General features: G+C 58.5%; 1 protein-coding gene across 1 annotated transcript; it reads right to left on the reverse strand.

Annotated features, from left to right (window-relative positions):
• Positions 1 to 25: 25 nt before the first annotated feature.
• Positions 26 to 10,907, reverse strand: PLEKHG4 (pleckstrin homology and RhoGEF domain containing G4). Its single transcript, XM_019753714.2, has 22 exons — positions 10,339 to 10,907; positions 8,364 to 9,069; positions 8,098 to 8,193; positions 7,900 to 8,023; positions 7,717 to 7,810; positions 7,568 to 7,642; positions 7,375 to 7,491; positions 7,107 to 7,205; positions 6,868 to 7,016; positions 6,570 to 6,708; positions 6,359 to 6,475; positions 4,668 to 4,850; positions 3,917 to 4,422; positions 3,576 to 3,822; positions 2,787 to 2,876; positions 2,486 to 2,707; positions 2,223 to 2,393; positions 1,972 to 2,149; positions 1,462 to 1,578; positions 1,100 to 1,336; positions 891 to 1,006; positions 26 to 720 (listed from the first exon to the last, which is right to left on the reverse strand). The coding sequence occupies exons 2-22, from the start codon at positions 8,878 to 8,880 to the stop codon at positions 715 to 717; spliced, it is 3,600 nt and encodes a 1,199-aa protein (XP_019609273.2). The 5' UTR covers positions 8,881 to 9,069; positions 10,339 to 10,907; the 3' UTR covers positions 26 to 714.
• Positions 10,908 to 11,756: the final 849 nt, after the last annotated feature.

Below are 11,756 nucleotides of genomic sequence, written 5' to 3' on the forward strand. Positions count from 1 at the left end.
ATGCATGTGCCCATCCGAGGGTGTGTATCAGTCTATTTTTTATTACAAACAAATAAAGAGTAAATCACAAATCAAAGGCCTGACTCCCTGAGATGCCACAGACCTGACAACCAGTGAAATAATTTTAAACAACAAATCTAACTGAAAGTTATTCTAAAGGCATTGAGTCAATATAACCCAACTGACCCAGGTAAGAAGGTGCTGGGCCTGGGGAGCCAGGGCAGGCAAAAGTCAGGGCACAGTAGGGGTGGGCGTGCCCCTCAGTTTGAGGAGCTTGGCTTCGAGACCAGGGGTTGGGAAGTCGCTGCTGGGACACCCCCCCCCCCCCCCGTGTTCCTCCTGAGCGGTGGGGTAGCCTGGTCCTGCCTGGAGCCACCTGGTGCCCTACAAGCCTGGAGAATAGACACACCCACCTCTGCTCAGCCTAATCCTAACCCACACGGGATGGGAGCTGGAGAAGGGACAGAAGAGGGGACATGGGGCCAGCAGCCCAGGATCAGGGTGCTGCTCATCCAGACTCTACCGCAGGCTCCGCTGGAGAGGCCCTGTCAGTCTGTCCAATGGGCATATACATCAGAAAGGGTAGTCAGTAGGGCAGTGTGTGAGCTGGAAGTGGCCCAGGCACAGCCATGCCCTGGTCAGAGTCGATCCGGAGAGGGGTGACGGTCCTTGGAGCTCAGGCTGCTGGATGCTCTGCTCACCTTCGAGCTGGGCTCAGACCTGTGGTGCCAAGCTAGGCATGGATGCCTCTCCCTGGCTCACGGTCCAGGTGGGGTCTCTGGGGAATGGCTCTGGCCCACCCACCCCCACATCCACCTAAAGGAAAGGCAGCCATAGGCCCAGACTGGGTAGGGGAGGGGCTGGTGGGTATGAGGCAAAATGGCACTCACATGGGACAAGTCCTCGAGACCCCTGCCCAGGGCCTGCACTGACACACAGCTGCTGTCAGAGCCACTGGAGCCACTGGCGGATGGGCACTGGGACGAGACCTCCGAGTCTTCAGGAGCTAGCAAGGGAGGAAACTGGGTGAGCTGTCAGCAGGGGCAGCCCAGACCCCCCTTAGCCATGCCCTCCTGCCTCTGGCCAAGCCCAGACTTACTCAAAGACAGCTGGCTGCCCAGCTCCGCTTCAGCCTCCAGTGCTGCTTCCTCTGGAAAGCTGGTAGAATACAGGGGCCAGCGGGGGCCCAGAAGAGCTGGGTCTCTGTACAGATGAAGGTTGAGGGACCCCAATACAGAGCAAGAGGCGGGGTTGGCAGGAAGGGAGCTCAAGTCCCCCATATACGAACTGTCACAGTCAAACGGGGCCACAGCAATGGAGGCCCGAGAGCGAACTTCTGCATAAGAGAGGGTCATGTTAGACAGGTGAGAGCTAGCCCGGGCCAAGGTCCCCAGGGCAGCACAGGCCAGGGCTAACAGGGGCCCATGCTGCCCGCCCCCCACCCCATAGCCTGCTGGCTACCTCGGCACTTTAAAACATAGTCGATGGTGCGGTCATTGATAGCTTCCTCATTGCAGGCGATGTCCCGGAAGGCTTTGCTCCCCACACCCATCGACACCATCTCAGCCATACGCACCTCTGGGTGGAGAGCAGGCATAGCTGGGGCCCTTCTGGACATCAGCCTGGCCCCCGGCCTCTGTCTATGCCTCCCCCTTAAACAAGTCTTTCCTCTACACCCACTCCCAGCAGATAAACCACGCTGTGCACTGAGCCTCTGTGGTGCCAATCATCCTGTGGGCGGGTGTAATTCCCCTTTTAGAGATGAGGCCTCTGAGATTCGCAGGTTAATACTGCATCTGCGGTAACAGTGACATCAGGGCTGCCTGCCTTTGAAGTTCTTTCCCCTGCTCTGGCTGCGGCTGCTGGACCTCCTCCCCACTTGCTAAGCAGTCCTGGTCCTTAAGCCCTCCCTGGGCCATCATAAGCTCTCCAGAGAGGGGAGTGTGGGGTAAAGTAGGGGCAGAAACCCACCCTTGTTGTGGACGGCCTGCTTCCAGAGCAGGCGGGAGATGTCAGCCGTCCAAGCCTGCTTGGTGGCCAAGCTGGCAGCTTGCAGCACAAAGGTGTCCCTGGCCTTGCGACGGCGGAACCAGATCTCAAAGCGCAGGTTGCTATCCCCACAGCACTCAGTGAGGCCAAGGTCTGCCATCTGTGTGGCCAGGAGAGGGCCATAATGAGGCACTGGGGGGCAGGGGGCACAGGGTGGGGTCGGGTGGACCTACCTTGAAGGAGCGCTTGTAGGCAAATACGTCAATGCCTGTGGATCCTCGGCGAGGCTTGCTGAAAAGCAGCAGCTCCTCAAAGAGGAAAATGCGACGCAGGGACTTGTGGCGCCCAGTGCGAACGGTGAACTCATCTTGTCGCACCAGCTGCCCCTGTTCCTTGAGGTTAACCTGCCGAATTGGGGCCTGGTGAATGCCCAGCCTCTTCTGCCCCCTCCCTTCACACCCACAGCACCTGCCCACCACGGCCTGGGATGACTCACGTCACAGCCCTGGATGGCGTCCATGGCTAGCAGATCATTGCCATGTCGCAGCTGGAAGCGCACGAGGCTCTGGGCAGCCCGCAGGGCACTCAGCTCCTGCACGGCCCCCCCACAGGCCCGCACCAGCTCCTGCAGCAGCAGCGCGTACTTGCTCATGCGCTGGATGGGCTTCAGCAGGTAGGAGGCCAAGTCCAGGTGGTCCCCCAGAGCTTGCTGCTTGTCCTGCCAGGTGGGCTGGAGACCATCAGGCGGCTTTGGGGTGGTCCCCCCCCCCCTTCTCCCTATAGTCTCAGGCTCCTACCTTGAAGAAGGCATGACCGTAGCTGGTCATCAGGGCGTCAGAGCGAGGTTTATTCTTGCTGTACAGCGCATACATCCCAAACTGCACCCTCTGCAAGGACACGCAGCTCAGCCCAGGTGCAAGGGGGTCAGCTGCCCCTGCCTGGGCCAGAACACTCTCAGCTTGAGAGAACAAACTGCCAACAGGCGACTCCCAGGGAGGCTTTCCCCAACAGATCCAATCTGCCCTGCTTTGAAAGAGAGGTGCTCTAGCAAACAGGCCCTGCAGAGGGACTCACCCACACGGCCCCTGTGGAAGAAGTCCGCACCCAGCTCTGCTCCTCCCGCAGCTCTGAGAACACGCTCTGGTCTCACCTCACCTTGGACGATTCCTCTGTTCACTAATCACCCACCTTGACCTGTGTCTTCCTTGACCAGTAGGCCTCTTGCCTGTCACAGGCTTTGCACTTGCTCTTTCCTGATGGAACACTCTGACTCCAGGCTCAGCTCAAACATAGCTCTTCAGAGATTCTAACCGCTCTCTCTAAAGGGGAAACCCTGCCCCACCCACCAGTAATGCACAATCATCTATTCTGATTATTTTCCTCCTAGCCCCAGCTATAATCTGGAACTACCTTTCTCACTTTTAGGTCTCCTCTACTTAACTATGAGCACCCTGAGAGGCATGGGGCCTCTGTTGGTCTCCCTCATAGCTATACCCAACACAGGGCCTGGCACCAAGCATGTGCCCGACAGCTCTTTGTTGAGTGTGGCAGAATCAGCCAGGAGCCGTGTGGCCTGTGGGGCTTACATGGCGTAGGAAAGCATAGGCCACCCGGGGTGGGTGCTGTGTGCAGGCCTCCAGCTCACGCAGGAAGAAATGGTAGTGGAAGTCCCGCAGCTTCTCCAGGTTGCCAAAGAGGTGAGCGTGCTGGCCTCGGAGGCCCTGGGGCACATCGGGGCGATCTAGCTCAGGAAAGTAGTTCTCCATGGTATAGTCAAGTGCGCGGACATACTCCCGCTCTGTAGCCACCATCTCTGCCAGCACCAGCTGGAGCCTACCAGGTAGGTGAAGTCAGAACCCTAGACATTTGCCTTGCCACTGCCCTCCCTGCCCCTCTCTGCCATCCCTGTCCTGCCCACGGCCTGCACCTGTTGAGGCTCCTAGGGTCAGAGGTGCCTGGCAGAGGCATGGTGGGAGATGACTCTGGTTGGGCACCAAATCCAGCCTCTGGTCTGTGGCAGGCAGCCACAATGGCCGCACGGTGGCAGTGGTGGGCAGGCTCCCTGAGACTCTGCCCCAGATTCCGATCGAGGCTGTAGGCCTTCCTCAGGGGAGGGGTGGCAGCTGCAGCTGGTAACTGGCTGACACACTGGCTAGCTGTGCTGCTGCTCGTCAATGGTGGCTTCAAGGCAGCCTCTAGCTTCTGGTCCAGGGCCAGCCAGGTGTCCTGGCACCGCGCCCAGGCCCAGCGGCACTCCTGGCGGATGCTTTCAGAGCCCAGGCCTGTGGCCAGAGCCCACATCTTTCGGAAGTGGGCAGGGGGCAAGTCAGGGTGTTTGGTCCAGTGTAGCTGCAGCCGTTGCAGCACGACGGCTGGGCGTTCCTGCTCCAGCTCTGCCAACACCCGCTGCCCTTCCCCAGCCCATGTCGAGGCCTGCAACACCAAAGCCACACAGGCATGAAGAGGATCCCATGGAGACCACTGAGCCTTCTCTCTACCCCACCCCCACAGGGCGCTGGCCCCAGGCCATATCCCCACTGGTTGGATTTGGGGTCAGACTACAGACAAGGAGAGGAACAGGCAGGATGACCAGGAAGAGCTCTGGCTGTGGTGGAGCTGGGCAGCCACTCTTCTAGCCTCACTGACCACCTGAAGCCACAGACAGGACCCTCACCCACCTGCTTGAAGAACCGCAATAGCCTCTCAGCATCTGTCAGCCGCTGCCTCCGCTGGGCCAAAGCCCTAGAGAATTCAGTCAGCTGAGACTGCAGGGCCAGAAAGTGGGCCCCAGGGGAGCCCAGTTCAGCCGCCTCCCAGCCAGTCAGTGGCTGCAGAAACTTCTCCCCTTGCCTGACCTGCTCCTGGAGACAGAGACTGGGCTCAGTGGCCAGGCCTGGTGAGCTAATCCCCGAGCCCAGGTCTCCTCCACTGACATCTACACGTCATCATCAAATCTCTTCTGTGATTAAATACCTTCCCTCTACCACCACCACCACCCATTTCCCTCTCTTTCTGAGCCTGTCTCCACAGCCAAACTTCCCAGAGAAATTGTTTAACTCATTATGACGGCTTCTTCACCTTGCAGCCCCCATCCCAGCACTTCTTGGGCCTCGGGCCTCAGGCCTCCTCTGACTCCACTGCTCAGCAACATTTACTCCTCTCTCTCCTGGCTCCTGACCCCTCGCCACTCTCCTAATTCTTCTGTCCTTCTCTGGTGGTTCCTCCTCCTGCTCCTCAACCCTCACACATGCCACTGAACACAGGGGCTCCTGAAGACAGTCCACTCTCTCCTCCCAGGCAATCTTGTGTGACCACACTCCAAATGTCATCCATACACCCACATCCACCAAGTGACCCTCTGAGCTAGATCTCTTCTCTGAGCCCTACTCCCAGTCCCCATGGTTCTGACTCATTCCCCCATGGTCATCTCCAAGGCACACCCAAGACTGAACTCACGAATGCCCTTCCCCTAGAAGGTTCTTGTCTCCTGGTCCCTTTCTCAGGGAATAGCACCCATTCATCCTTACAACGTCCCTCTCCCTTGCACCCTCTCGTATGTGTCCACCATCAAATACCATCAATTTCTCAAATCTATCCCCCTCCACCATCATCGTGGCCAGAGCAACCATTTCCCACCTGGACCACTGCAACTGCCTCTTCAATGGACTGTCCATGTCCATCTTCCAAGTCACTGTCTACCCAGAAATTAGGGTAATCTTCCTAGAACACGGATCCGAATATGTGCCTTTCCTGCTTAAATTGTACACTTTTATAAGGTCCAGTGATCTGGCCACTGATCATTTTCCAGCCTTGTTTTACGTCATCTCACCCCACTCTCCCTCCCTCTTCTGCTCTGCATTTCAACCTCACTGTCCTTCTTACAGTTCCTCAGGCAAGTAATGCTCCCTCCTGCCTCAAGACCTCTGCACATGCTGTTTGTTCCTTCAGCATGGAATGTCTCACATCGCCAACCCTCTTCTGCCTGGTGGACCCCAACCTATCCTTCAGCTCTCAGCTCATGTCACTATCTCAAGAAAGCTTGCCCAAAACACCCCTTGTGGCTCAGGGCTTTATCATACACTCAGGTAAAACCACCTGCTTTGCTTCTCTCCAGAGCTTTTGTCTCAGTTTGTAAATATATATTAGGTTGGTGCAAATGTAAATGCTGTTTTTGCGATTATTTTTAACCTTTTAAACCACAATCACTTTTGCACCAATATAATATGACTTTGAACTTTTAATTACAACTTCTATGCTGGACTATAAATCCCAAGAGAGCAAAGGATAGACTTGTTTTCACCCACTCTGCATTCCTAACCCCTGGCAAAGTGCCCCGGTACCTACAGAATGAACAAGTGACCAGACTCACCTGGGCAACCTGCTCCAGCTCCTGAAAAGGGCCTTGGGCCTGGAGCAGCACGTCCAATGAGGGCTCCCTAGGCTCCTCCAGTGCTGGCCAGCCCACCTGCTGTAGCCACACTTCAATCTAGAAGGGCACAAACAGGGAAAGGAAAGCTGCTGTGGGGTGAGGGTCATGCTTGAGATCAGGGACAGGACCCATCTGGGCAGGTAGTTCCCACCTGGTGAAGCTCGCCCTCCTGGGCCTCCAGGGTCTGGACCAATTCCAGCGCCTGTACTCGCCGGTTACTCTGCACGGTCAGTTGGTGCAGAAGCCCATCCACACGGCCATACAGCTCATCAACCTTGTCTACCGCTGGCCTAGTGAGGGTACACGATCTTAGGGTCCTTGCAGTTGCCTTGCCGCACTCCACCCTGTCCCGGAATCACAAGCCAGGCTGGTTCTGAGCCAGCCAACTGAGTTGTTGGCATGGGATACGGTATGCTGAAGCAAGACCTGGGAGCTGGGCTTGCATCTACCTGTAGTCTGGGCTCTGGGTCACCTCTGGGACCTCCTGCTTCAGCCATGCCAGCTCCAAGCCCCCCTGGCATTGTAGCCATACCAGCTGTGGTGAGTCTAGTACGTGCTGCATCAGGACCCGGACCTGCCGTAGCAGCCGACTAACTTCCTGTGATTAAAGGCAACAGGGAGTGGAGGTGGGCATGGGAAAAAAAGGAGACAGGGAGCACTTGGGGAGGAGTCAGGAGAGGACACTCACCCCAGACTCCATGGGCCGGGGCACAGCCTTCATGCTCTCAATGGCCCCCTGGAGCAGGGCACAAACCACCTGGCAGCTCTGCTGTAAGGCTTCCAGACGCTACGAGCAGGGACAGGCATGACTAGAGCAGTGCACAGTGCTGGTCCCAGGCATCCTGGATGCCAGACCACTGCAGCCAGCTCTGCACTGCTCAAGCCAGCCCAAGAGAAGATCCTCTGTGGGCTAAGTGGCCTGAATTCCCACCCTATGCCCCACCCAGTGCACTGACCATCCGGAAGTCCAGCCAGGCCTGGTGACAGTAAGGCCGGCCTCCTCCCAGCGAAGCGGGTAACCCTGAGGTGGAGATGTGGGTCAGCAGGCTCTGATGAGAGGACAACTGCTCTAGCTGCAAGAAGAGATGGTGTTGTGACCCAGGCCTGGTGGGGAAGCGCCCCACCTGCCCGGCCAACATGGCTCCGTACCTGCAGCCCTGAAGGCACCTGCTCAGGCTTTTTTCCCATTAGCAGCACCTGGTGCACCGCCCCTGGGGCTGCTTCCTGCAAGGAATCTGAGCTCAGCCCTGCCCCCAAACCTATAAAAAAGGACTGGGGGAGTACAAGCCTGTACTCACTTGCAGTTGGCTGAGCCCCAAGAAGAGGGAAGAGTTCGGGGGACAAATTCGGGCATCCACTAGTACAGTCAGTCCCAGGGCCTGTACTTCCGGCCTAAAGGGGCAGCAGGCTTTGGTTCAGTATCTACTTCCCCAGCCCTGTCATTTCCTGGCTCAGGCTCCATCCCCCACACCCCTCCCCACCTGGGGATGCTTCGCAAGTAGAGCAAGAGGCGGGTGAGTTCATGGCTGCCGCACTTGGAGTGAAGCCAGGTCGGGCTATGGGCACACAGCAGCAGCACTGCCCGGCCTTCTATATCCCGAGTCCCTGTGGGGAGAGGGCAGTGAACATCTACCCTATCACGTCACCCCACCTCCACCGCCTCTAGTCCCTCCTGCTACCTGGTAAGGCAGCCATGCCACTAGCCAGCAGCTCCCAGGTGAGGTCTTGGGCCAGAAGGCAGTCAGTGGGCTTAGGAAGGCTGGATTCACTGGGGTCTTGGGAAGGGAAATGGCTTGGGTCTGGACTGGATTGGACCACCTCCTCAGAGATGCCCTCCTTGAACCTGGACTTCAATCTGAGCAGGGTCAGAGCCCTCTCCAAGTCCTGGCACGCCCCTCCAGGCACCCCATTCCCTTCCAAGATACCCCTGCCCAGCCTCCCTTACCTGTGTCCAGCAGCTCTGATGAGGTCTCAGATAAAGGGTCTCCCAGATGCACACGGTCCCTGTCCAACGCCCCAGGGTCCAAGCCAGCTGGCATTACTACCCCGTCTGGAACTGGGTCGCTGGCCAAGCCTCCCCCTTTCCTGGTACTCTCACCCTGTGCCAGGCTGAGGTGGGAGGACAGTGGGCATAGGATGCTCTCCATTTTAGAAGCGACTGGTTCCTCTGACTTTCCTGAGGAACCTCCTAATGTGCCCCTCTTGCCATCCCCTGACCCATCTTCAGTTATCTGTCCTGGAGGTGATGGAAGCTCCCCAGGCAAAGGGTTGCCCGGTAGCCGTTCACCCAGGGGTGCCCCTGCTGGTGGTCTTGGAGGATTGGGGTCCTTAACCTGCATCTGGGGAGCAAGTTCCTCCTCATCCCAGGCATCCCTGAAACTGCACACAGCAAATCTCCAGTCGGTAGCGTGACCCTGGGAGTCTGGGGACTCATCCCCATCCTCTGGAGACCCATCCATCATCACCTCCTTAAGAGCAGGTCTGCTCAGAGCAAGAGGGAGAGGGGCTGGGGCCTCAGGGTGAACTGAGGTCTCAGCTCAAATGGGAAATGGGTTGAAAATGGTCCGGTAGCGCTCGGCACCACAGACAGTACGCACTAGGCCATAGGAGGTGCCAGTCTTGGTGCCCGCAGATGCTGCCGCAGTTCATTCCTGAGGAGAGGGGAGAAGGGCAGGGGTCTCCCTTCGGCCCAGGACCCGCCCCTCCACGTTCACGAGGACCCCCACCCACGGATGCGCACCATCGCATGGGCGCTGCCTCGTGGTTGCACTCACGCCGGCCCCGTGGGGCCCTGGCCTCGCCCCTGGGGACTCGGGCCTCGTCTCCTAGCCTGCCTGCCTGCCCGCCGCACTCACCGACCCCCGCCCCGGACGCGCTGCGGGGATCAGCGCAGCCAGAGGCCTCGCCGCCATAGACCTCCCACTTACCCCCGAGCCTCGACGGCGGGTACAGCGCGCCGCTGGCGTCCGCTGGCGCCGCCTCCTGGCCGCGGGGGAGGGAACGCAGGGAGGCAGAGGACACGGCGCGCGCCGCCCCCTGGGGGCCGGAGGACGGAGTCACAGCTCAACCTGCCATGCCCGACGGCAGCCGCCCGGGTCGCCCTGACAGCGCGGAGCCTTGGGCCTTTGCAGCAACCCCCGGTGCGCAGCGCCCTCTGCCATCCGACCCTTCGAGCCGCGGACCCCGACGGCTTGGCTCCACCCGCACCCCCAAGGCCCCGCTGACTGTGACTCTGTTTCTCAGTCCGCGGGTGGGGGCAGTGACCAACAGCCGTTCCACCCTGCCCACTCCCCGAGAAGCCGTCCCCCCTGGGGAAGACGGTGTAGGTGCGCGACAGTGAGTGAGCATGTGGGTCGGCCTGGGGTGGGGGGAAAGGGGCTTACGGAGGTGGGGGGGGGCTTCTGCTCTTGAATGAACACAATATGGGGGAGCCCGGCCCCAGCCTCCCTCAGCAAAACAAGGAGCACTCATTCCTCTTATCCTGGAGAAGAAAAGTGTGGGCCCAGGGTCCCAGGAGGCCCCTAGAAAGAGAAGGTTCCCTAAGCCCAGACCAGATGCTTGGGGTACATTTACAGAGGCTGGGATCCCTCCACTGAAGCCCCCATCTTTCTTCCAGGCCCCAGGCCCGGGAACCAAGAGACAGGTTGTATGATTCATGATGGGATGGGCAGCTGCTGTCTGGGCTGGGGAGAGGGAGGGCGCAGGGAGGCCTCTGGGGTGGGAGCTGACCCAGTCCTGGCAGAATCTACCAATCCACCAGGCCCAGACCTCCACTACCTTGTATTCCTGACACTTCTTTCACATACACCCCCTCCCCAGCCAAGACCTCCCTGCCCACAAAGTCCAATGAAGGAGGCTGGGACTGAGGTCACGTCTTAGAGCCAGAGAGATAACCAACCCAGCCCCCCTCCTCCACTTACCTGCTGGGTGAGCTCCAGCAACTCCGTTCTCTTCGTGCCTCACCTTACTCGCCTGTAAGAAGAGTCATTCCTCTCGGGATTGCTATGAGGACTAGGAAAGGCCCCGTATCACTTGGACTGTGTTGGTGCCTCCCCCTCATTTCACCCTCAGTCAGGAGATCCTCAACTAGTGAAAGTCATTTGGACAGTTGACCTGTGAGATCCCTCCCAGTTCTGAGGTCTGAGGCCCCTTTGGGTCGTGTAGGCCTGGCCTGACACTCCCTAGAATTTGCGGGAAGATTGTAAGAAGACAGCTACGTGGTCAGAGGTAGGCACTGTGCCCCGCAACATGCTCAGGCCCTTGCTTCCTGGGCATAATGGCTTCCCTGACTCTAAAGCAGGCACCTTCTTCATGAGCCCAGGAAGGCTGCCAGAGGAGGGAACTGGGCATCAGAAGCAGACATAGTGGGAACAACAGCAATCTGCCCTCCTCCCAGCTGCCACATCAGCACCCAGAGTCCAGACTCTCAGCTACCGAGGAGGCTTCATAAGCCGATCTGGCTGTGAGAGGAGGCTTGAAGTTATCCTGATCCATCCCCAGCTCCCAGCGGGCCCTCATTCCCTCCCTCTTCTAGCTTCAGTGAGCATCAGGACCAACCTCAGCTTCCGCCCCAGTTGTTCCAGGGCCGCCCCACTGAGTCACTGCCTCCTGCTCCCTCCCGCCCCTTCTGCTGCCCACTGTCTGCCCACCCCCACCAGCCAGGCCCCCTAGGAGCCATAAGAGCTGGGTGGGGGGGACCTGCTGGCAAGCACACACAGCCCTCTAATGCCAGAGGCAAATAAGAGGCCTCAAGCCACAGGCCATAGCAGACCCCAGCACCCCTGGGCATAGGCAGACAGATTCAGGCCTTGGTTTATTCACTCCACATAGAATGTGCACTGTAAGCTTCCTGAAAACAGAGACTGTGTGTTGTCCACTTCTGTACATCCAGCAATAAGAAATGCTTGGGAGGTTCCTGAGACTGATCACACTACCCCTGCCCTCCTGAGGCTCCCCATCCACTAACCAGAGGTAAACCAGAGTCACAAAAGGAGATAGATTCAGAGGTTCAGTCTGAAAGGAACACAGAAGAAGCAGAGAGCTGCAAGATGCACGGCTCTAGGAAAACAAAGATACAGATAGAAATGGGGACAGACTGGGGCCTAGTGGGGAACACTGGGGGATGGGCTTGGAGCCAGCCTGGGCTGCTGACCACAGTAGTCTCTGTGGGCTGAGCTTGCAGGACTGAACAGTGACTCACGGGGCCCATCTCTGTGGCTCTCTTGGCAGCAGAATCTGCTCATAGTAGCCTTTTCCACTGAGATCATAAAATGGGGATGGGCTTCCCTCCCCTGCCCCTTCCCTAGTCTTCCCTTACCTTCCCTCAGCCTCCCATTCC

The sequence above is a fragment of the Rhinolophus sinicus genome, linkage group LG11 (genome assembly GCF_036562045.2).
Source record: "Rhinolophus sinicus isolate RSC01 linkage group LG11, ASM3656204v1, whole genome shotgun sequence".
In the NCBI taxonomy this organism is placed as follows: domain Eukaryota; kingdom Metazoa; phylum Chordata; class Mammalia; order Chiroptera; family Rhinolophidae; genus Rhinolophus; species Rhinolophus sinicus.